The sequence below is a fragment of the Phyllopteryx taeniolatus genome, chromosome 4 (assembly GCF_024500385.1).
Source record: "Phyllopteryx taeniolatus isolate TA_2022b chromosome 4, UOR_Ptae_1.2, whole genome shotgun sequence".
Classification (NCBI taxonomy): domain Eukaryota; kingdom Metazoa; phylum Chordata; class Actinopteri; order Syngnathiformes; family Syngnathidae; genus Phyllopteryx; species Phyllopteryx taeniolatus.
The window spans coordinates 29,552,873-29,578,123 of NC_084505.1; the positions used below are offsets into that span (position 1 = coordinate 29,552,873).

General features: G+C 41.8%; 2 protein-coding genes across 8 annotated transcripts in view; both read right to left on the reverse strand.

The window, feature by feature from the left end:
• The window catches only part of grin2bb (glutamate receptor, ionotropic, N-methyl D-aspartate 2B, genome duplicate b), an 86,832-nt gene extending 78,028 nt beyond the window's left edge, over window positions 1–8,804 (reverse strand). Inside the window, exons 1-2 of one of the 3 annotated variants that reach the window (XM_061771456.1) lie at window positions 8,035–8,804; window positions 2,854–3,481 (exon numbers count right to left, since the gene is read on the reverse strand). In XM_061771456.1, the coding sequence (XP_061627440.1) occupies window positions 2,854–2,862 (9 nt within the window). In that variant the 5' untranslated portion in view covers window positions 2,863–3,481; window positions 8,035–8,804. The remainder of the gene's footprint in view (window positions 1–2,853; window positions 3,482–8,034) is intronic. The other 2 variants (XM_061771457.1, XM_061771453.1) reach the window with 2 other exon arrangements.
• A 3,703-nt stretch (window positions 8,805–12,507) lies between these two features.
• atf7ip (activating transcription factor 7 interacting protein) overlaps window positions 12,508–25,251 on the reverse strand; it is a 39,820-nt gene continuing 27,076 nt past the window's right edge. For 4 of the 5 annotated variants that reach the window (XM_061771461.1, XM_061771459.1, XM_061771458.1 and 1 more), the window contains exons 5-13: window positions 24,840–24,977; window positions 23,800–23,871; window positions 23,622–23,701; window positions 22,041–22,108; window positions 18,168–18,809; window positions 16,962–17,063; window positions 16,805–16,879; window positions 15,240–15,319; window positions 12,508–13,413 (exon numbers count right to left, since the gene is read on the reverse strand). In XM_061771461.1, coding sequence (XP_061627445.1) covers window positions 12,955–13,413; window positions 15,240–15,319; window positions 16,805–16,879; window positions 16,962–17,063; window positions 18,168–18,809; window positions 22,041–22,108; window positions 23,622–23,701; window positions 23,800–23,871; window positions 24,840–24,977 — 1,716 coding nt within the window. In that variant the 3' untranslated portion in view covers window positions 12,508–12,954. The remainder of the gene's footprint in view (window positions 13,414–15,239; window positions 15,320–16,804; window positions 16,880–16,961; window positions 17,064–18,167; window positions 18,810–22,040; window positions 22,109–23,621; window positions 23,702–23,799; window positions 23,872–24,839; window positions 24,978–25,251) is intronic. The other variant, XM_061771460.1, reaches the window with a different exon arrangement.

Sequence of the window (25,251 nt, forward strand, 5' to 3'; positions counted from 1 at the left end):
ACTAATTCCAGATGAAGGAAATCAGCCCCAAAGCATGATGCTGCCCTCAACCAAGCTTCACTGTAGGAACGATGTTCTTTTGGTGATGATCAGTCTTGTGTTTGTAGCAAAGATACCTTTTGGAAACATGCCCAAAGAGTTCAACCTTGGTTTCATGGGACCCAAAAACATTTTCTTACATTTGGGATATTTTGTTGCCCCAATAACAGTGACATTGAAGTTATTCCTGAGTCACACTGTCACCACTTTGCACACGCCCTCTTCTCTCCTCACCCCTCCCTTTCCCTTTCGTCGGCTCTCAGTACACAACCAACACCAGGCCGCTCAGCACCTGTAATCCTTCCACGACTCAATCAACATTTGTAAAGCTGCTCACACATGGCAGCTTGCATCCAAAAGTGACTCATCGGCCAACATCTTGTTGCCGCTCGCTCTCCTGCGGTGTGCGCTCCCCCTCACAGCCGCTGCCGTGCACGCTGTCCACACACTCAAGCCGGGGGGCGCCTGCAAGGGAGTCGGCGCTCAGCTACCGTAATCCCTTCAGTACACAAAGCAAAAACATGCCACATCACGACTCGGCAAAGTCACGCCTTCCTTGTCGTTCACACGCTCAGTGTGCGAGCGACGCTTGTGCACAAAAGTGTTGGCGGCCTTCAACAGGGAGCTTCCCCTCCTAACAGTGGCAGTTCTAGGCGGGGGGCAAGGGGGGCAGTGCCGCTCTGTTCCTGGACCACCCTGTGGACCCCTCCATGAGGTTATTATGCAGTATGTAGTAAGGCAGCAGCATTAGCAGCTCATGCGCACTAACTACGCACTTACAGCACAATGAAAACAGGCTAGTAGTCACTACACAACAGAGCACAACAGTACACTTACAGTACAACAACAACAAAAATGAAAACAAACACGTGAGTAAAACACACAGACAACAATTAGGGAGAAACACACACACACAAACTTCAAAGGCTCATTCATCCAAGTTTCAGAGTTTATTTCTACAGAAGAGACAAACGAAACCAACGCATTGAAATGATTTCCCAATGATTTGAAGTTCTTTTTCAGTTTTTAAATTAAAAAAGGTTATCTAATATCGTACATAGATTCACTCTAACAGAGAGCAAATTTGTTTTAATATTTTGTATTTGTATTTTGATGATTATACCTTCCAGCTAATGAAAACCCAAAAGTCACTGTGACAAGAAATTTGAATAATAGAAACAATGAAAATTGTTTTTAATACAGAAGTTAGGTAGGAATTGGCAATTGAGTATTTTCCCCATGTGCTCATTGAATGTATATACCGTAATTTCGTGTATAATATGCACCCCCGAAGTTGACCTCAAAATTCTGGAAAACCCTTCTACCTATGTATAATGCAATTTTACAATGGATGATTTTGCTTCTACACATATGATCTAAACGTGAAGTATTATCTGTATTTTGTTTTTTCAAATAATTATTCTGAAGTTAAGCACATTATTTGAACACATAATACTTTCTTTTTATTTACTTGCTCTTATTTTGAAATTCACAGCCCTACTTTTCTTTAGTAAATGAGAAAACACACCGTTGTGGTCATATGTTTGATTAGCCAGGCAGAATTTGTAAGATGGGTACAATTCTTTAAAGGAAACATGAAGGGCCAGGTGAAACACGTTTCATTTTATTTTAATGGGATTCAAATGAAACTGTCACGCATTTCAGAAAAGCATTATCATTAAACAAAACATAACCATAAAGAAATTAATGGTTGTTGTTCAGGCTTTGTTCTGCCAGGGTATGTAAACTTAAGAACACAACTGTACATATATGAAGTCATACGTACCCCTGTCATATTGGAATGAAATTGTAGGCTACACCTTTTTCATGACCTCTAGGTGGCGGTGGCATATTGGAATGAAAGTGTACAGCTTTTTCATAACCTCTAGATGGCGGCAAACATTTATAAAATGTGAAAGTTTTTTTTCATTTTACCCTATACCTATGTATAATGCGCACTATTGACTTTTGACAATTTTTTTGGGGGGGTGGGGGGTGAAAGCGCATTATACATGAGAAATCATGTATTCTACGAGATTGACTTTTGGAATGAAACCACTGAAGTAAATGAACTTTTCTACTACACGCTAATTTATTGAGATCCAAATTTACTTTAAATCATAACTATTTCAGAAATCATTTTAATTTCTGTCTGTTCGGTAAAAATAACCACATTTAGTCGTTTGTTTGTTTATTTATATAATTTCTTCGTGTTTTGCGTGTTGCACCTTTGACGAATTCTATCTGTGCTTTTGCCTTTTGTCTGCAGTGTTTGATGTCTTCATGTGTGCTGTTGCGTACAATTCTTCTTACCATTAGCTAGACATGCTACTGCCACTTTTAAATGTTCCTTTCATCCTTCTGAGTCACGGACAAAAAAAACAAACAAAAAAAAAGTAGCATCTCTCAGCAACTCGCTTGCTGTCCTTGTACGGTCGCTATTGTCGAGACCGGCTTCCCCCGTGTGAAGCCGTGCGCTTGCTTATTGAAGTCAGAACCTTGCTATTGAACGACAGCAAAAAGACATAGTATAGTGGATAATATGTCAAGTGGGAGTGTCACTGTTCAACTGAAACTAAATACGTCAATACTGTAAGTCCTTCAAAAAGTCATATTATCAGTGCATTGTGCTACAGTATTCTTCAATTCTGTCTTGTTTCTGCAAGTAGTATTGATGGCGTCTGTAATTGCTACGCCATAGCGGTGGTATGAAGGTGTATGAAGTCGGGCACCAAATACACGGCCCGCCACGTGAGACGTTCTTGGGACAAGGCCCGACAGACGCACGTCCAGTTACGCAGACGGCTAGCCTACCTTGAACATCGCCAGCCCGGATCTCCTCTCGGCTCTTCACAACTGGCATGATGGAGTGAGCTGGGATTCGACTCCTCCTCTCATAGCCTCGGATGAAGGGTCGGTGGGCACAGGAAGTCGCGCACGGGAAGCCCGAGGGGGCGCGGGTGCTCTCCGGGGTCGAGAGCGGATCTCTGTTTGAGCAGCGCTGAGCAGCGCCAAGGAATTCGGGTGGGTGCCAGGTGTGAAGTCACGGGTGGCTGTGCTTTGGCAAATGTAATTCAGTTCTGAATGGTGTAAAGCTTTGCAATGATGACAGAAATAAAGTCAAACAACCCAAGCTGGTGGGAATTTCAACTTGCTGAACATCAGCGGTAATTTGCGAAAGACGTGGGCCGAGGGTGACGGAACATCATGAAGCGATGTTGCTTCATTGGCATTTTTTTTTTTCTCCTCTCGCTCGCTCCAACGCTGGTGACAGCTCGGCCAGGTCTCCTCGCAGAAGTGTGAGCGAAACACGGTTGCCGTGGAGATAAGAAGCAGGGTACCGTATGTATTCATATATTCTCCTCTTCTTTTCCTCGTGGACTTTTTACCGCCCGTTGACTTCAGTTTCTGCTAGCCAACGTTCGCTCTCGTCTTCCTCGGTCTGAATGAGAGAAGGAGAAGAATCGTCACAAGATGATTTGTCTGTGGAAGGATGAGCATTACTTTACATCCACTTCGACTAAATCTACGGCAACATGCTGGAGCTTGCTCCTGCAGTTTTGACTTCCGTTTGACAATAAGCAACACTTGTACACACAAACCACCATTGATGTACAGATGCATATCAAATTAGAATATGGTAGAAAAGTTCTTTTTTTTCAGTAGTTTAATTTATAAATTGAAACTTATGAATAATAGATTCTTTAAACACATTGGAAAATACCAAAAGGCCAATTCCTACCTACTCTATTTGAATTTTTTAATATTGTTTCTTAAATATTTTATCATTTTTCAACATTGCTTTTAATCTATTGTTATCATTTGCCCAATGTTTAATTGTTTTTACGTTTCATTTTTCTATAATGTACAGCACTTTTAAAGTGCTCTATAAATAAAGTGGACCAGTTTTCAGAAATATACTGTACGTCCCTAAAGTCACACAAAACTTCAGAGTTCAAACTGCCATAACACACTTTTTCTTTGGCTTTTTGGAAGACTTATTCTCAAAGAGGGTTCCGTCTCAACAACAGGTGTGAAGCGAACAAGACTCTTGTGTCTTATATTCTGTTATTTTCTGTTGTGCTTGTCCTGGAGCCGATGCCAGGTGACTTATGGCGAGAGGCAGGGTAGACCCTGGACTGGTCAAACAACAGTTCACACTCATATATTCACAGCTACGGACAGTTGAGTGTGATCATCGCAGCTAACGTACATGTTGTTGCGGGAGGAAGCCAAAGAGAAAACCCACGGCGAGAACAAGCGAAATTCACATAGGAAGGCCAGAGCCAAAATTCAAACCCCAGAAGGCAGATTTACACATCACGAGCTGCCCATGAGTGGATTCTCGTAGAAAGACTTCAGGGTCATCATACACGCAGAGGCTTTTGTTGGTTTCAAATATTTTCCATTGACTTCTTTTCACACTTGTATGACATTTAGGAGTGATGAAAAAATGTTTGGCGCATCTTATAGTAGGCTGGAAAAGTATGAAAACGCTTGGGAATTTCTTAAATTTCGGCATAAATTGGTCATAAAATGGAGTCAGAGCTTCAGGTAAATCACAAGAATAAACAGAGTCTGCTTAAACCAATACAAACAAATGTTTTCATATTTTTATACAGCATAACATGTAAACCTTCACAGGAGAGGACATTATTGTTTCATGTTTTATGTATGAAATTTCAGTCTTCAGCTGACACTCTAGGGTTCTTTTTTACCTCATTGAGCATTCTGCGCTGTGCTCTTGCAGTCATCTGTACAGGTTGGCCACTCCTTGAAAGACAAGCAACAGTTTGTCTAACTTGTGTAACCTTTTCTAGCTAGTTTTTAAAAGTAGGTCTTATGAGAGCTCTTTTGAGCGAGGCATGGCACACATCAAGCAATCCTTGTTGATAAGAGACAATTCTAAACTGGGTGTGTTTTCTAGTGGTCGACGCAGGTTTAAGCTTTAATTGATCGGACTCTGGGTTGGCTCACACCTGACTCTGATGCATTCTTGGAGAATCCTTAGCCTAGAGGTTCACTGACTTTTTCCTCCCTGTCCTGTGTTATTTTCTATGAAAATATGAAAAAAATAATTACTTGAAGCAAACTGTTTATTCTTGGGATTTAGGTGAAGATCAGACCACATTTTCTGACCAATTTATAGAGAAATCTAAGAAATTCCAAAAGGTTCACATACTTTTTCCTCCTACTGCTATTCAGAATTTCTTTGACAGTGTATAACAAGTTCTCTGTCACAAAACATTGCCTACTGCACATGTCCAACTGTTAATGTCAACTTTTTGCACAACTAGCTGTTCTAGAACAAGGAGCTGAGCGGCAAAATTAACAGCAGATCCATAAATGGACCAATACATTTCAAAGGACATCCACTTATATGTGTGTATACTGCAATACAGGGTAATTGCAATCTCTGCTAATGCTTTCTGGACGTAATAGCTAAGCACCGCTTAATGCTGCTTTCTTGTCGTTGCTGCTGCATGTTATCAGGGATGTTAACAATCCCCACACACTCGAAATGACTCCTATTTTGAACATAAATCCTTCAGTAGAGTCACGCCCAAGAGGTGGTCGTGTCCTTTTAAGCCTTTATATTTAAACAGCCAGGCGCTAGCAGCGTAGCATCTCCACTCTGGCATAAATCATTCACACTGTTTGGGCAGAGACTTGCGCCATTTAAATCTACTTGAAACTTATAACAGCATTCAGTGTGTCAATAGAAAGTGTGCAAGCAGGTTTTTCCTTGAATTATAGCTTAAAGGAGCTCACTCATGCCGTGAACATTGGCACTTAATCTGTAGTTCTGGACTAAAAAAAAACGATTCTACAGAAATCAAAAATTCTCCCCAAAATAGATTCAGTAGTAATTTAGTTTGGCTTGTTTTCTGATGACATATTTGATTTTCAGCCAGATTTTCGTCAGGCCACATTTAGATGGAAACTTGTATAAGATTGTTGATGTCAGCGACAAAGCACAAGCATATTTCCTGATTAAACTAGTACGTGTTCTGGAGCGTAATTGTCGCCTATATTGAAAGTCTGGATCGATGACAAGGTAGAAAAACGTGATAATAACCATAAAACCATATGTCAGAATGTGTCCGGCCTCGCCGTTCAATATGAGCAACACAAGTCATTAAAAATCATTTACATACACATAAAAATGGCTAGTTCCGAAATTATAATATTAATCCATATTCCATACACCAACTTCATCAAAACCTATAAAACGTCACTAGTGTCACACTGCAAACGCTTTCCTGTTCCTTAGCCATCACATTTCAAATATCAGATATCAAACAAACAGTGAGTAGTTTTACTCTTTACTATTATTATTAATATACGGTGGATATTTTCTATTTATACATTTTTTTGGCTCATTTTCTGTACAGTTATTCAAGGTTTTATGAGGCCAAAAGTTTGACCCTGGAACAGATTGATTCATTTTACATTGTTATAAGAAAATACATTGTTTTGAATGAAATTCAAACATGGAAGTCCATTAAGGTTATAAATGAGCATAGCGGTATTGCAACTTTCCAACAAAGATGGATGGACAGAATTACATAATTGTGATGACCTGCGCCTGCATAATGCACCGCACTTAAACGACTGAGTCAACTTATGTCAACCGACGGAGACACTTGGACGCATTTAAGTACTTTAAGCTGATTTCCGTCATAAATTAGAAAAGGTCAAGGTGTGAGGATTTCCTTTTTTGCTCAAATCCTCATCCGGTGACACGCTGCTGTTGCTGCTAGCATTTAAGTCGCACAGATGCAGCAGCACGCATACATATAGATAGGAGATGGATGAAGATCAAAAGCTGGGCCCTGGAAACAACCAATTAGTCACAGCGGGGTCAAGGAGAGTTTAAATAGCAAGAGAGGAGGTGCTGACTGAGGGAAGTTCATGCACAATACATTGCCATGCAGATCAGTCCTATGTGCACATTCCTACTGCTCATGCTCACTTGTGCTATAGGCTCTACTCACCTAATTAACTCTTTTCTGCAACATAATGCACAGAGCACAGTAGGGATGCTTTACAGGCCAGCGCAGTTGAAACACAAAAGCAAAGGCAGAGCAAAAAGGAGCGGCCCATTTTGCCTTCATAAGGGCATCCTATACACAAAAAGGTGATAATGTTTCAACTTCGGTTGGAAAGGGGACGCGCCCGCAAAAGGTGTCAGAGCAATCAAAACAAAAATGAGGGCGAGAGTGTGAGCGTTGGGATCATTTAGTCACGTCTGCTTCGGAGACATGCCCATTATCATCTGTCTATCAGTCTGTCTCACATGGAGGGGAAGTCGATGGAAGCATCGGAGGCTTGAGGCAACCTTCAAATCTTATAATTATACTGTATGACTAAGAAAAAAAAAACGGTTTAATTTACTGATTCATATATTTGGATCGTTACAAAGGATGAGTTTGTAAATGTATGGGAAGAATAAACGTGCAATTTGGAATTGATGTACAAAAAAAATCAACATAAATAAATAATTGATTAATTTACTCAAGAGCCAAAAATTTTATTGAGTTTCCCCCTTTTTGTGGACAACAACATGCATTGGTATAATTTAGCAGGGCAAAAAAAAATGTGTGGATTTTTTAAAAAAAAAACAGATATGGAAGGTGGTACGTGAACAAAGTTTGTTTCCCAAACTTTTCACTTCAAAACCCAAACTGGAAACATGGTTTCTCCCCACTTCCAACTTATTCCAATAAATATGCCATAACATTGATAAAACACAAAAGACGGAATTTATTACAAAAAATAGGAATCAACCAAGAAAAACAGGCTTACTCTGTCAATCGTCAACCCAATAAAAAACTCCATTGCGACCCATTTTCGGCCCCGGCCCTGAGTTTGGTCAACCGTGGTTAAGTGCATGTGTGTGAAATCCTCAATGTGTGTTTTATGCATACGTAAAGCACACACCAATACACACAGACAGACAGATAGACAGACACTAAACGATAGTTAACCTACCTAGAGTAACATCTAAGAATCCCGCAAGAGTGTGGTGCAAAGTAAATGGGACCAAAAGAGAAGAAAAAAAGCGGGGGGGGAGTCATTCATGGAGTTGATTGTTTTGGGGGGGGGGTTTGTAGGAAAATTGATCCAAATTGGTAAAAGATGAGATACACAGACAGAGATGTAATGACGAGAGAGCGTCACGGAGGAAAGGAAACAATGGCGATGACTTTGGTCAGTCATAAACAGCGAGAATTGTACACCAGGTAGATGGAGAAATAGATGAGGAGGCAGATAACAGACAGCGAGAGGATGTGAAAAGATGAAGCACCTCCCAGCAGCGCAATGAGGAAGAGGAAAAATATAAAACGAAAGAAAAAATGGAATACTCCAAAGCCTTCCGTGTTTGCTCTTTTGAGTAAGGCAAAGAGTGGGGGGTCCTTTCAGTTTGAACCCCCCTACTCTCGCTCTCTGCTTCTCTTGCTTTCCTCCTCAAAGAAAAATGCAAGCTTCCCTGTGGATGAGCGCTAAGCCTTCGCCTGCACAGATGTTGGACATGGCACTGGCCAATGTGTGGAGGCTGCAGCACCACTGCTTGGTGTGAGGCGCCGCGCTCGACCCAAAGTGTGCCCACTTGCTCTCCTCCACAGTGAGAGAGAGAGAGAAGCAGAGAGGGAGAGAGGGAGAGCTCTGTGGAGGTGGGGTAACTCCATCGGATGCTCAATGAGATGCTCCAGAAGGGATGTTGCAACAATTGGCAAGGCAAACTCACCTTGCATACTGAGAGCAATGGCTCCCTCTCTTGGTACATTCCAGAAATTCTAACTTGCAAACTGATGTGCTCTTTTTTTTTTTTTTTTTTTTTTTTTTTTTATAAATGTTCTGATGGGCAAGGTAATTCAAACAAACAAACAAACAAATAAATAGTTATAGAACTGTAATTAGGGATGAATCGATACCAGTATGGGCATCGATATTGTGTGTCTGTCCTGCACAGTATGTTCCGATACTACGACACCGATACCACTTTACCAGCCTGACATGAACCTTCCAGACAGGTGGTAAACGCAGATGACAACACTGCAGTGCTCTAGAAACTCTGTGCTTTCTGCCCGACTCAGTCGAGCGGAGTTTATCATCCATTCAAATCAAACTGATATATGGAGCACTTTTCATACGTTAAAATGCAACACTAAGATATAAACAGACAATGAAAATAGCAAGAAATATACAACAACACACCCCTCCCATCCCATCATATAAACACAAAAATTACCCGCACAAAGCACATATTGATTAATAGCGTATAGGAAACCCCGGGAAACCGCAGGATGACAGACTGAATACACCTGCCAGCGTGGAGGTTCCCAAGAGGACAAAACGTTAAAAAAGACTAAACCACAACAGGACAGGATTTTAAAAAAACAAAAAACCGAAGGACAATAAGAAATAAAATCAAACAGGCTAAAAATAATTACCAGATACATTAATAAGTAAGTAAGTAAGTAATAAATAAATGTCAAAATAAATAACTAAGAAATCATTTGAAAGCCAAACCAAAGTGTTAAGTCTTGAGCCTCCTTTTAAAAGTATCAACAGTCTCTGCGGTCCTGATGCCCCCTGGCAGGCAGTTCCAAAGGTTCCATAGTGGCTGAATGCACCCTCTCCGGAAGTTTCTGCTCGAGCCATTGGAATCATTCAAAGGCCGGAGGACCTTAGCACCCGCGACGGTTGATATGATGAAAGGATATCAGATAGATATGATGCCCCAAAACCGTTTCAGACATTTAAAAACTAATAAAACAACCTTAAAATAGATCCTGAAACACATAGAGAGCCAATGCAGTGATCTCAAAACCGGTGTAATGTCTTGTAATGAAGCTGTTGGAATGTCTGCTGGTTTTGGTTTGCATTGTTCGATAGCGCCTACCTGAGGGAAGGAGCTGGAAGAGCTGGTGACCAGGATGTGGAGGTTCCAAGAGGATTTTGCATGCTCTTGTCTTAGTTCTGGCAGCGTGAAAGTCCTCAAGGGTGGGTAGGGGGGTACCGACGATTTTCCCGCCAGTCCTTATTGTCCGTTGCAGTCGGAGTTTGTACTTTTTTGTGGCAGCACCAACCCAGACTGTGATGGAAGAACACAGGACTGATTCGATGACCGTTGTGTAGAACTGTCTCAACGGCTCCCGTGGTAGGCCGGGCTTCCTCTGAAGCCGTAGGAAGTACATCCTCTGCTGGGCCTTTTTGAGGAAGGACTCGATGTTGGCCTCCCACTTCAGGTTCTGAGAGACTGTAATTCCCAGGAACTTGAAGGTCTTGACGGTTGTCACAAGGCAGTTGGACAGCGTGAGGGGCAGCTGTGGCAAAGGATGGATCCGGAAGTCCACAATCATCTCTACAGTCTTGAGCGTGTTCAGCTCCCGGTCGTGTCGGCCGCACCGCAGCTCCAGCCGCTCCACTTCCTGTCGATACGCAGACTCGTCACCGTCTTTGGTGAGGCCGATGACAGTGGTGTCGTCTGCAAACTTTAGGGGTTTGACAGCGGGGTGCGTTGAGGTGCAGTCATTTGTGTAGCGAGAGAAGAGCAGCGGAGAGATGACACAATCTTGGGGTGCTCCAGTGCTGATGGTGTGTGTAGATGAGATGGTGTTCCCCAGCCTCACTTGCTGTGTCCTGCCTGTCAGGAAGCTGTAAGCTGGCAGATGGCAGTCGAGACGCTGAGCTGGAGAAGCTTGGAGGAGAGGAGTTTGGGGATGATGGTGTTGAACGCAGAGCTGAAGTCCACGAACAGGATCCTCGCATAGGTCCCCGTGCTGTCGAGGTGTTCTAGGATGAAGTGCAGTCCCATGTTGACTGTGTCATCCGCAGACCTGTTTGCTCAAACTGTAGGGGGTCCAGCAGAGGACCTGTGACGCTCTTGAGGTGGTCCAGCACAAAGCGTTTAAATTACTTCATGACCACAGATGTCAGGGCGACAGGCCTGTAGTCATTCAGTCCCAAGATTGCAGGTGTCTTGGGGAGTGGGATGATGGTGGAGCGTTTGAAACCGGATGATACTTTGCACAGTTCCAGAGATCTATTGAAGATCTGTGTGAAGACTGGAGCGAGCTGGTCCGCGCAGACTTGGAGGCAGGATGCGGACACAAGGTCTGGGCCTGCCCCTTTGTTGATCTTTTGTTGTTAGAAGATACGTTTCACATCCTGTATGTGGATGGTCAACGCAGGAGGGGGAGTCAGAGGTGTGATGGTGGTGGGTGGTGCGGCTGGGTGGGTGTGGGGTGTGAAAGTGTCAAATTCAAACCTGCAGTAGAATGTGTAGTCTTTGGCTAGTCCTCTTTTGTTCTCCGCATGAGGGGGTGGTCGCTTGTAGTTGGTTAGCGATTTTAATCCTCACCAGACTGACTTAGTCTCGTTGGCAGTAAACGGTTTTCGAGCTTTTCTGCATAATTTCTCCTTGCAATCTTAATTTATTTTGTCAGCTGATTACTAGATTTCAAAATTTTCCTAAAAAAATAATAGATTGGATACAGGTCGTTAATTATTCAAAATGTTCGGGTCAACATTTAAAATCTGTTCCTCAAAGAAGCCATAAAATGTTTTGCGATGTGGAAATTGGATCTAAAAGGCAGGTAGTTGGGTTTACTTGGGAGAAAACGTGACCAAGTATACTTGCATCAACCAAATCAAAACTCGTCAGTGTATCCTCAGACAAAAGCGATAGGTGTGTTAAAAATTATGTTCTGAGATAAAAGACTGGATCTGATACCATCAATCTTGCTTCTGAGGTGGTTTGGAAATTCCTCGCAGATGGCCTCTGATGATGTCCTCTATCCATCCATCCATTTTCCATACCGCTTATCCTCACGCGGGTCGCCAACTGAACTGGTCCCCAGCCAATCGCAGGGCACATAGAAACAAAATAACCATTCACATTCACACCTACGGGCAATTTAGAATCTTCAATTAACCTAGCATGCATGTTTTGGGGGATGTGGGAGAAAACCGGAGTGCCCGGCGAAAACCCACACAAGCACGGGGAGAACATGCAAACTCCACACAGGCGGGGCTGGATTTGAACCCGCAACCACAGAACTGAGAGGCAGGTGTGCTAACCAGTCGTCCACCGTGATGATGTCATGGGACCTTTTATAAAGTTGTTGGTTAAAAGGTCGATGAGTATTTTGGTTGTCTGTGATGAGTTTTGAAAAATGGGAAATTAAAACAGAATCGAATTTAAATAACATGCACAACAAATATAACTGTACATTTACCAGTAAAAGCATTCAATATACTTAATGACATCTGTAGACAACCACTATTACGTTACACAAATAAATAATACCACAATCAGTGTGCACTGGCATTTGAAGAGGGATGTATAGGCTTTATAGCTATTGCATGGTCAAACGTGAATTAAAGTCATTATAAATGCAGTGTGAAACGGCAAACAAAACAATACCCATTTATAACATCCACAAATGAAGTAAGAAGCATCTTTAATAAAACGTTTTATTGTGTCTGTCACAAGTCTGGTTACCAGACAAAACTTACAAAAGTTATCATTCAATTTCTACCACATGTATACATTTTTGTGCAATTCTGTTGACATGATAGTCCTGGCATCGTGTCTCCAGTAAAGCAAACAACATCATCTGGGCGACTTACATGAGCCAATAACATTAATCATCCGACATGAATCATGAGGAGCTGAAGAAGTAGCTCACTTATATACAACTGTATCAATCATGAAAAATGAATAACGTACATAAACCACTGAACTACACCGTCTGCTGCTTCAACTTTGCAAGTCAGTCAGAAGTCGGCCGGAAAGTATTTACAGATACTCTATGTCAACAATGCACAATATTGGAGCTCCTAAGACATACCTTGCCTAAAAGAAGTAATAAACAGTCAAATGAAAATTATTTTTGTAAATGTTCAGTTTGAGCTGGGATTGATCACGTTTGTGCATTGGGGTTCGCAGAAGGAGCCAAAGCGCCCGTAAATGTCTTTGGCTCGAACTGCAAAATGATATGTGGAGCCAGACTGAAACTGGGTCAGGGTGCAGGCCATGGGCAGAGGAAGAGCTTTCACTTCCCCGATCTTCTTCCAGTGCTGCTGACCTGAGTTGCTGTTCGAGTTGTCTTGGTGGTAGGCATACAGGTGATAGCTTTCGACGGCCGCACACGACTGATCTGTTTCGGACACGCACCAGGACAGCACTATGCCACTTGCGCTTGGCACCAGCTTGAGCTGAGGTTGCTGGGGAGGCGAGGTCCGCTGAGCCTCCGGTGGTAGGCCCGTGGGCACGGGTGTGACGGGAAGCGGGGGCAAGGTCGTGCTGGAGCCCCGGGCTGGCGTAGTAGTTGAAGTAGTGCGGGGTTTCACTGTAGAATCCTACGAGACACACCATTCTTACATAAGAACCTCTGACAAAAGATCATCTAGTTGGTCTTGAAGTAAAGTAGCGTTTCAGGTGCCAATTAGAAATGGGGTGCCTTTCTGGGACAGAGATGTGGCGTGTATTGCCATAACATCAATCGACACCAGGGTTGCAAAATTACGGGAAGTTGGAAACATTTTATGGGAATAACGGGAATTTATAGGAATTAACAGCGATTTACGGGGGGGGGGATTTTTACAAAATTTCATAATAGGGAACCTAAATACAGTTGGGGAAAATATATTTTATAATAATCCTGACTCAAAGTACCAGATTTACTGGAAGTACAGTTGAATACATATGCTATTCACTGCTTACGCCCCCCAACACGTACAGTGCATGTAAGGCGCTCTTTCCATTTTTGAATGGGACTTTTTAGGTTGTTTTTTTTTTTTTAACATGGGGCTGCATTTTTTACCATTTCTGATAGGGGGTATTAGAAATATTCAACAACATTCATGTTTTTGTTCAAGGAAATAATTGATTCTACTTACAGAAATACCTGTTGAAATGTGCCGCAAAAGTCGATAGAGCACATTATACATAGGTATAAGGAAAATGGTGAACAAAATTTCATAATGTATAAGCAGTTGAGAAAAAGGTGTACTTCATTCCAATATCACGTGTCTAATGTTATAAATGTATATTTAATATGGTACATTTTCGCTGCTAACCAAAAATGTTTTAAAAATTCAATCTGACGCCTAAACTACTTTGCGAGTCGCACATTTCAACGTCTTTTTTCAGATCGGCAGCACTGGAATATATTTCCAAACGCTCGCGGGTGACGCCAGTTTTGTCGGATTTAGCGTCTTCGGCAGCTTTATTACTTGTACTGCCACTTCATGGAGCACATCTCCCAAGTTAAAAAATGTTGAGGGAAAGAAGGGCAAGTTACTCTGTTGCTCTTAAGAAGAAAGTGATCACTGAGCTCAGCTCAGCTAAGATAATGTGAACTTATGGAGGAAATCAAAGGGAAGCTGCTAGCCAGTAACTCGCCTTTTTTTTCAATACTGTAAGAACTGGTTATATGCGTTTATTGTTGTGTGTTGCTTTGAGCGATTGTGGGAGCATGTTGTGTTGCGTTCTGTGTTGTTTGCCAAGCTGGTGCGCAAAGTTTTGATGACAAACTATGCATCACTGCTTTTGAAAAACTTTTCCATTTGTTTCATTCAAAAATTGGCTGCGTGAGAATGTAAACTTTTTAAGCGTTTTCAGAAGTGTCATTTCGGTTTTTTAAATTGGCCTCAAGGGGCAACGCTATACAAAAACTGACATTGATGCCATTGATCACAACTAAAAAGGTCAATGTTGATCCCGAAATTATCGCAACATAAACTTGTGCAATCCTATTTTAAGATTTAAATTTGGCTACTGACTTCACACTTTTTTTGTCCACATTTTACCATTCAAAGCATGCAGCAAAACTTCACAACTTTACTCTTTTCTGCAATGGTGCTAAGCTACTGAGAAGTTTATGTGGATGGACGTCAGACAATAGCGTGTATGTACAAAGAAAGTGTGTGTGTGTGTGTGTGTGTGTGTGTGCGCCATGTCCAACATTTGTTTTCCAGACAATTAGAGATTGATGCTTGTCATTGGACAGCGACATTTTAAAAATAAATGCGTGCAACTTCACAGATTTAGAGTGTAACTACCCCGCCTCCTGCCCGATGATAGCTGGGATAGGCTCCAGCACGCCCGCGATCCTAGTGAGGAGAAGCAGCTCGGAAATGGATGGATATACAAAACACGAAAGAATACAGTTCTGAATTCTCACCAGTTGGGGGCGGTTTTGCACCGACGGATTACTGTTGGATGTGTTCTGGCTGCTTTGTGGGGACGACCTGGCTCCTGAGCCTGAGGAGAGAGAACATGTGAGATGATGAGACACAGGGGATGTGCACAGTTATTTTTATTCAAAATAAAATAAATATCCTCATCCACACCAATGGTGTTAGCACATAGGAAAGCAGATCTGTAGGCTGTCAAGGGCATGTCAAAGCAACAGGTGGCACTACAACCACTTTAGCTTTGGAAAAGTGTTGACATCTCGAAGAAAGCTATTTCCGGAAGATAAATAACAATGACAAACTGAGGAAAAAAAAGAGAGAATCTTTTATGAACTGTAACTCAATTTAAGCACATACAGCGGGTTTCCTGGTTACAAATTGCTCACAATGAAATAGTATGAGCACCGGCATAAAAATAATGTCATCACTCGGCACAAGAAGGCACATGTCGCTCAGGTACCGCCGCACCTACTTGATTGTTTGAGCTTTCTGGCCTACAAGTGTTTTTCATACAAATACTTACTTTAATTATGACTTTTTTACAATTATATGTGGCGATGGTTGTTTTTTAAAGTGCTCTATTACAAAAGTTGAGCTACTCCTGTGTTAGCATTAGCATAGCGTTCCGACCACAAATATGGGTAACATCGCCGCTGTGGGAATAAAATTCTGTTGTACACCGGACACCCAGTTCGAACAAGTAAATAAAACAATAAAGGAAAATATGACAACAAATACGGCACGGTGACCCACTGGTTAGCACCTCCACCTCACAGTTCTGGGGACCGGGGTTCAAATCCCGGCCCCGCCTGTGTAGCGTTTGCATGTTCTCCCCGTGCCTGCGTGGCTTTTCTCCGGGCACTCCGGTTTCCTCCCACATCCCAAAAACATGCGTGGTAGGTTGATTGGAGACTCTAAATTGCCCGTAGGTGTGATTGTGAGTGCGAATAGTTGTTTGCTTTGTGTGCCCTGCAGTTGGCTGGCGACCAGTTCAGGATGTACCCCACCTCTCGCCCGAGGATAGCTGGGATAGGCTCCAGCACACCCGCGACCCTAGTGAGGATAAGCGGTAAAGGAAATGGATGGATGACAACAAATGCAAGCACAAACGCTGCAAACGGAGTTTAGAAAACCTTTTACTTAAACTGGGCGTTTCCAAAAAGTAATTATTTAGTGACGTTAATATGGAGTTTGTGAGTGAATAAAATTGATTGATTAGATTTTTTTTATTTGTTTTTAATACGAATGGCACACAGCATTACATAGTCTTTAAAAGTGAATAAATGTGTGTAGATGGCACTTTTTTGTGCAGTCCTCTGTGGATCAGTTTTTTTGCAGAGATAAATGTGGATCCGGATCTACTAACTAGATCTACACCACAATGTATTGGTTTCTACCTTGACTGATGCCACACCTTTCCACGTTTTGCAAAAATCACATAAGAGAAAGATATCCTCTTGTGCGCCTTGGGCGTCGTTGTTATGATTATCAAAATATCAGGTACAGGGAATACTAAAGAAAAGTGGTGAAGATTATAAAGAGGCGCTCTTACTGTTTGGAACGCTGGCTGGATTTGGACGCTGGGTTACCGAGGGACTTGGAACTGTCGCCTCCTTCACTCCCGTTACTGATAAGCAGAAAATACATCTTTAGATACAAGGTCCCTGCATAGAAAATAACTTAATGACTGTAAAACATAAGACTCTTACCCTGCACATCATCATCATCCTCAGTAAGATCAATGACAGCGCCTTTGGGACGTGCTACTGGAGCAGCGCCTTTGGACGGAGTGATTCCTGTGGCTTGGTTGTCTACAAAGACAGAACAAAACAAATCTTAAGAAATTCATCCATCATCCATTCCATTATCCATGGTGTCCCCTCAAAATGTACATCAATTCATAATCTAATAACAAGTCAAATATTCTGTGTAAAAACTAAGTAAGTTTAAAGCAGACCTATTGGGCATTTTTTTTCCACATTTTAAAACAGATCCCAGCTGTCTTTAGAACATGCCTGTCACATACTTTTCATCATCTTGGACCGGAGTGTGTCGTGTCACAGGCATATTTAACGTTTGTGAAGCTTTATAAAATTTGTATCCATTTGAATATGTTGATTTTGATAAATAAATACTTTTATTTATTTATTTTAAAAAAAAATGATGTCCATTTCCGGGGACACCCTGTATTACTGTGAACCCCTTGAACATAATTAACACAAAACTTCAATGGTTCATCGCTGTTGTTGTTACTTTCTTTTGTTACATTTTTTAATAAAAGAAAAATAGTACTGCATTGTATTAAACCACAATAAAAGAGAATGTAAAGAAATATGGTTTTATTAAGTGTTATTACTGTACAATCTAAAGTATTCATATATTGGAGTGCGTACCTTCAAGGGGGCGTGGCCTAGTGAGTGACATCAGGAGCTGGAGTCGGGTTGGCTTAGTCTGCATGTGAGCATCTAGGTGTAAGATGTGGCCGTATAACAACAGCTCTGAGTCTTCTCATTTTCTATTTGTGCATTTTTGCCGTTCAATCCATCCATCCATTCTGAACACCACTTATCCTGTTCAGGGTCGCAGGGTGCTGGAGCCTATCCCGACTGACTTCGGGCGTAAGGCGGACTAGACTCTGAATTGGCTGCCAGTCAGTCGCAGGGCACATGTAGACATGGACAACCATTGGCACTCAGATTCACACGGTCACTGAGTGGGAACGCAACCGAATCAGTGACTATTTTGTGCGGTTTAATCAACGTCGGAAAGTGCATCAGTGACCGTGGTTCTCCTTGCCCAGATGGTAGGGCATTACAATACTTTACGGTTTTACTCAAGAAAGCAAGGTACCACTGTATAAGCAAATAAGAACACTGCTAGTTGAGAAAAAATATTAACGGTCCCGAGTACTGCACCTGTTTTAGATGTCAAAGACGTCCCTTGTGGGGGTCCTGGAGCCGCTGAACCTGTTGCTGCTGGACCAGATGTCGCCGAGGAGGAGGCGGTAGACATGGCTCCAGCGACAGATACAGACGGAACCAGGGTCCTTGCCGTGGTCACAGAAACTCCGGCATTGGGTGTAGTTATCCCCCCAGCGCCGCCTTGGTATACGGCTCGGGCAAGTGAGATCTGGCCCGAGGAAATCTGGCTAGGAGGAGCCTGAAGCGCTGGGACAGTGATAGGGGTTGGAATAGAACCTGCAGCTGTGGTCGTGACAGGTGCGGGCTTGATTATGAAGGTGGTAGTGGAAGCGGTGGTTTTGGGCTTATTGAGCGAGCCGGGCGCAGGCAGAGAGGACACGGGGAAGTTGACCAGTGTTCCCGCCTGGCCATTCGTCATCGATACAGGTAGCTGTATGATGAGTGGCTGTCCAGTCATCATACTACCCGCAGGTGCCGTCTTCAGCAACAAGGTGCCTGTAGAACTCTGAGTGGTGATGCCAGTAGCCAAGGTGGAGACGGCATTGGAGGAAGAGGTGATCAGTTTAATGATGGGGGCCTGTGAAACCATGGCTGTAGTGGTGGAGACAGGGGTTGGAATAAGTGGGCTGGACTTTGCTGAGAAAGAGAAGAAGACAACCCAATTACAGCGACTGCCAGTAAAATGTGTTCCAACAAGTACCGTAATTTCTCGTGCATAATGCGAATTTCCCCCCCCCCTCCCAGAAATTGTAAAAAGTCAATAGTGCACATTATACATAGGTATAGGGGTAAATGGAAAAAATACTGTCACATTTTATAAATGTATGCCGCCATCTAGAGGTTATGAAAAAGCTGTACACTTGAATTCCTGTGTGCCACGGCCACCTAGAGGTTATGAGAAAGGTGTACACTTTCATTCTAACATACCAACGCCACCTAGAGGTTATGAGAAAGCTTTACACTTCTTTTCAAATTTGCAAACCGCCACCTAGAGGTTATGAAAAAGTTGTACACTTTCATTCTAATATGCCACTACCCCCTAGAGTTTATGAAAAAGACACAGGTACTTTCATTCCATATGACACAGGTACACATGACTGCATATATGTACAGTTGTGCTCATAAGTTTACATACCCTGGCAGAATTTGTGAAATAGTTTTTTTTTTTTTTTTTTTTTTTTTTTTTTTTATTTATTTATTTATTTTTTTTTTTCTTAAATACGACTGATGACTGAACACCCATCATTAATTTCTTTATGCTTATGTTTAGTTTAATGATAATGCTTTTCTGAAATGCTTGACAGTTTAATTTGAATCCTATTAAAACAAAATTAAATCTGTTTCGTCTGGCCCTTTTTTTCTCTTTAAAGAATTGTACCCTTCTTACAAATCCTGCCTGGGTAATCAAACATATGAGCACAACTGTGTTTTCTCATTTACTAAATAAAAGTAGGGCTGTGAATTTCAAAATAAGAGCAAGTAAATAAAAAGAAAGTAATATGTGTTCAAATAAATTGCTAAACTTCTAAGTAATTCTTTGAAGAAAAACTAACAAAATACAGATAATACTTCATGTTTTGAGCATATGGGTAGAAGCAAAATCATGCATTGTAAAAATGCATTGTACATAATAGGTAGAAGGGTTTTCCAGAATTTTGAGGTCAACAATGAGGGGTGCGTATTATACACGAGAAATTACGGTATCACCCTTGACTTCATGAGACATTCGCTTTTGAAAACAAAGCTTCATCTCCTCATTTTATAAAAATACCCTCATATTGGGAACATTAAATGTATTTTACTTGATAAGGTCACCATTGGACATGACAGGACTTTGCAGTGGAAGTTAAATTGTCTGTTGTGAAGTGCATGTCATGGAAAACTCATTTCATTCATTCATTTATTTCAGTTGTTGAATTGAATTGAAATTGATGAATTGATGAATGAAAAATATATACAGTCAGGCCCGTATATTGGGACACAATTCTCATCTTTTTAGCACCACCACAACGGATTTGAAATGAAACGATCGAGATGTGCTTTAACTTCAGCTTTAATTTGAGGGTATTTACATCCAAATCAGGTGAATGGTGCAGGAATTACAATAGTTTGTGTATATGCCGCCTACCTTATAAGGGACCAAAAGAAATGTGACAGATTAAAAACTTTCATTTTTAATACTTGGCTGCAAATCCTTTGAAGTCAATTGCAGCCTGAAGTCTGGAATGCAAAGAGCTCAGCAGACACTTGATTTCATCCCTGGTAATGCTCTGTCAGGCCCCAACCGCAACTGTCTTCAGTTCCTGCTTGTTCTTGGGGTATTTTCCCTTCCGTTTTGTCTTCACCAAGTGAAATGCATGCTCAATCGAATTCAGGTCAGGTGATTGACTTGGCCTTTCTGTTACATTTGCCTTAAAAAAAACTCTTTGGTTGCTTTCGCAGTATGCTTCTGGTCCATGTGCATTTTGAAGCACCATACCAAAGTATTATTTCCCTGGTGAAGAAAAAAACCTTCACAACAGTTGGCCAGATCAAGAACACTCTCCAGGAGGTAGGTGTATGTGTGTCAAAGACAACACTCAAGGGAAGACTTCACCAGAGTGAATACAAAGGGTAGGACACAGGATTTAAATAAACTGATTGAGCATGAATTTCACTTGCTGGAGACAAGACGGAACGGAAAGTACCCCAAGAACCAGCAGGAACTGAAGACAGTTGCAGTAGAGGCAAGTCAGTGCATCAGCAGAAATGAAATCCAGCGTCTGGTGATGTTTATGCGTTCCAGACTGTTAATGACTGTTAATTGACCGCAAAGGATTTGCAACCAAGTATTAAAAAGTGAAAGCTTGATTTATGGATGCTAATTTTGCCCATTAATTTGCTCCATTACGTTTGGTCCCTTAAAGAGTAGGAGGCATATACACAAACTGTTCTAATTCCTACACCGTCCAACTGATTTGGACGTAAATACCCTCAAATTAAAACTGAAAGTGTGCAGTGTACATCTTGTTCGTTTGATTTCAAATCCATTGTGGTGGTGGTTAGAGCCAAAAAGAAGAGAATTGTGTCAATGTCCCAATAATAATGAACCTTACAACTAACGAAAACCCACAATTCAAATTCTTAGGAAATTTGAAAATTATATTACAAAAAAATTCTTAATCTCAATATAGAAATTAGGTAGACAGTGGCTTTCTGAAATGTAATTAATCTGTATGAGTTGCACTTTTTGAATTGAACGACTAAATAAATGTAGTTAATCCTAAAATATTAAAAAAATGTATGCGGAACCTGTTTGTACATCCATCCATCTGTTTTCTGAGCCACTTCTCCTCACTCGGGTCGCGGGCGTGCTGGAGCCTATCCCAGCTATCATCGGGCAGGAGGCGGGGTACACACTGAACTGGTTGCCAGACAATCGCAGGGCACATACAAACAGACAACCATTCGCACTCACATTCACACCTATGGGCAATTTAGAGTTGTCAATCAACCTACCGCGCATGTTTTTGAGATGTGGGAGGAAACCAGAATGCCCAGAGAAAACGCATGCAGGCACGTGGAGAACATGCAAACTCCACACAGGCGGGGCCGGGGATTGAACCCCGGTCCTCAGAACTGTGAGGCAGACGCTCTAACCAGTCGCCCACCATGCCGCCCTGTTTGTACATTGTTTTTCAAAAATATACAATTGTAAAACACTAAAGCTATTCAGTTAATTCCATGCCTGAACAACTTTGCAAAACCAAATTGCAAACAGAGCCACTGGACGGATGTACTTGTTCTTTGTCTAACTTTGTCCTTTCTTTATTTTTCTGCAATACATTACTCAACCCTCAGTGAAAGAAGGGTGACGACATGACTCACCAGCAGTGTGGGGTAAAGTAACAGCTGTTGCTGGGATCTGCTTCACCTCCACTGGTGCCCGGACTGGCCTGTTTAGAAAGATTCAAGGCTTAGAGTCGATACGCCTAAAGCAGACCAAGCTGCCCTCATTGGGAACAACTGACCACATTATGGTTCATTTTCTTGGTCTTTATTAAGCCATCTTTGAACAACTTTATTCAGCAGCTTCATTCTCAAAACTAAAGCAGATACCTTAGTTCTCACTATTAGTCAGCATGTCAGTTTGGCCTTTTCATGTGTGCTGACAATACCACAAACAATATATATGAATCACCAAGGATTAAAAATCCTTTTAATATGAAATGGTTTTAACGTACATTGATGAGAATCTAGTGCTATGACAACTATATACACCACAATGACAATTGTCCCAGTATGCTTCTGTTCCTTTACCACAGGGCTGTTAAAATAAAAAGCCATTTCTGTCGTCAATTTTTTGAAAGAATTCGGGTCTCCTCTTCACTCGCAGTATTTCATTGATAAGGTCACGAATCTCTCTCCAGCAGCCACTGGGCAGGTCCGGGAATCTACGCTCAATATATGTCCTCATAGTCCTCCTCAAGTTCTTGGGCAGTGCCTCCTTGCCCAATAAGCCCACATAGTTGACCTTTTTCACCCAGTTGCAATAAATTTCATAAGGGACTAAGTATCGAAATATGTAAGAGGCGTAACGGTCAGGCCGGTGACCGTCCATATTTCTCTTGGCGTTGTGGTACAAAACTTTCTCCAAGTGGGCAGGCAAAGGGCGGAGTTTAATGTCCGCTTTGCATTTTCCTTCATTGTATTCGGCCAGATCGTTTGCCAAGGTAGTGTTGCGTGCCTTTTTTTTCTCCTTTGCCTCCACCTTTTCTTCTTTTCCCTTCTCTTTCTTGCCATAGTGTGCAGAAGTCTTCCCGTCACTGAGCGCCAGTTGCTGTCCGGGCGACTCGGGCGGCGGCCCTACCGCCTGCCGACGGAGCACGCTGTTGGAAGGAGAGGTGCAGTTGTAACTACACTCTGCACGGGCCGGAGAAAGGCTCAGCTGTGATATTGTAGAACGTCACAAGACTCAGGACCAGGACCCAAGCAGGTGTGCAATACAGACCTGGGCATGTGTGTCCAAACCAGTCTGAAGAAATCAAGTTTTACGTTTAAGATGATCCTGATAAACCGAAGATGTGGAACATGGAATGGTATGGATATGGTGGATGAAAGGATTCTTTAGTCTGTCCATTTGTGTACAATTCAGTAATTTACAGATAGCAACCCGGGACAATGTCAACTATTCACACTGTGAACAGCTCAGTCCAGTATTGTCACGTTCATACAAGGGCCAATGTTATCTTTTTTTTTTTTCCACACAAGCAAACACTGCAGTCTGCTGTACGATTTAAAGAGTGATTAAATATAGCTATGATTTCTTTTGTCATTTGATGTGAAGTTGATGGGAAAACATCTTTCAAAACCTTATTGTTAAACCAATGACCAAAACCTTAAAAAAAAAATTTGAATCTCTAAATGGCTGGCAGGGATAAGCATTTATTCTCTGTATGGACACTTTACCGTTGAACTTGGGGGGTATTTCCAACAGATGATGTCTTGGCAGCAGCAGCAGAGGCAGCAGCCATAGCAGTGGAAGCAGCCTACAAAAATTGAGACATCATACCCTGTGAATATTTCCACACCTCGTCACTCGCTTAACCAATGCAAACATTTCAGCAAGATCAACCCTATTTCTCACCTCCTGTTTCCTTTTGTTCTCTGATGCCTGATTGGCTTCCCCAAACTTTTTTGATAGTCGGGCTATTTTGGCCTGAGAAGTAAGAAGAGAATCTTAAAATTTGCAAAAATTACATGTGTTCATGTTTAGAATTTCTGTTACGGTACAGAGGCGTACAGGGTTTGCAGACGAAACATATAAGCTACTCCGTAAGCAAACACAGTGCAGCTCAGTCTCTGGCTTACAAACGTCAGTTGTGCCCTGGGGAATTATTCCGCTTTATCGGTCACCGTCGGGGACCTGGGTTCAAGACCCCGACCGGACCATGCGCCCACATCCCCCGGACTCACGGCTGTGGTGTCCTTGAGTAAGACACCGATACACCGAACTGCTCCCCGGCCGCTTCAGCTGCCCCCTGCTCCAGTGTGTTCCACTAACAAGTGTGTGTGTTCACTGTGATGGGTAAAATGCAGAGAACAAATTTCGTGTGTATGCATGCATGTTCATGACAATAAAGGTGATTCTTCCACCTCTTCTGTGCCAGTGACATATAGTGACAGGGAGAACAAATAAATACTCTAGAAGATGGCAAAATGTACATGATTAACCTGCTATCTATCTGTTTTTGAGAATTTTTTGTTTGGTGGCGTGCCATTTTTTCAGATTTAAAATACGTGCCTTGGCACAATAGATGTAAACACTGGCTTAATCATTCAGATTGATCCAACAGTCACTTTTGCGTGTCTACATTTTTCATTTCCTAAAAAGTAGGCAAAATATTGAGATTGTATTTTCTTAAAAAGAGAAGCTAAGTGGTGAGACATTTTGATATAATTTTATGTTGTTAATTTTATACACAGATTTTCTTAATGTGCTCTGACTTGCCCTCTGAACATATAAAATATAACATGTTTTCAAAGGCTTTTTTTTTTTTTTTTTTTTTTAAATAATACATTTTCCCTATTGTTCCCTCTATAAATGTGGGTTGCTACTTTGCAAAATTAGGGAAATGCAGCACCCCAGGTGACAACAGTTAAGAACCGCTGGTTTCTTGAACTTACTTGGAGAGTATTAATGGCCACTTGGTGTTTTGTGGCACAGTCGATCTTGTCAACTCTGCCCTTCAACTCTTGGAAATGTTTCTCAAAAATTGTCATCTCGAGGTCCCTCAGCCTTTCGCCCACTAACTGCTGCACGATCTAAGAATGTGTAAAACAGATACAATGGTTAGTTATTAGACGTAGTTTACATCTGAAGGTAAATACTGTAAGTTGTGATACTATGGAAAGCATGAAACTGGCACAACAGTTCAAATTTTTGATGCACTGAAATTAAAAATCTTGTCCGAAACCAAAAACGAGGAACTCAGGGCCGTATGCTGAAATCCAAAAATCCAAAAGAAATTACTATGCCAACTTGCGTAAAATTGCATTTATGGCTATGACTGCAAAAGCTGCCAACCGAGAGGAATTT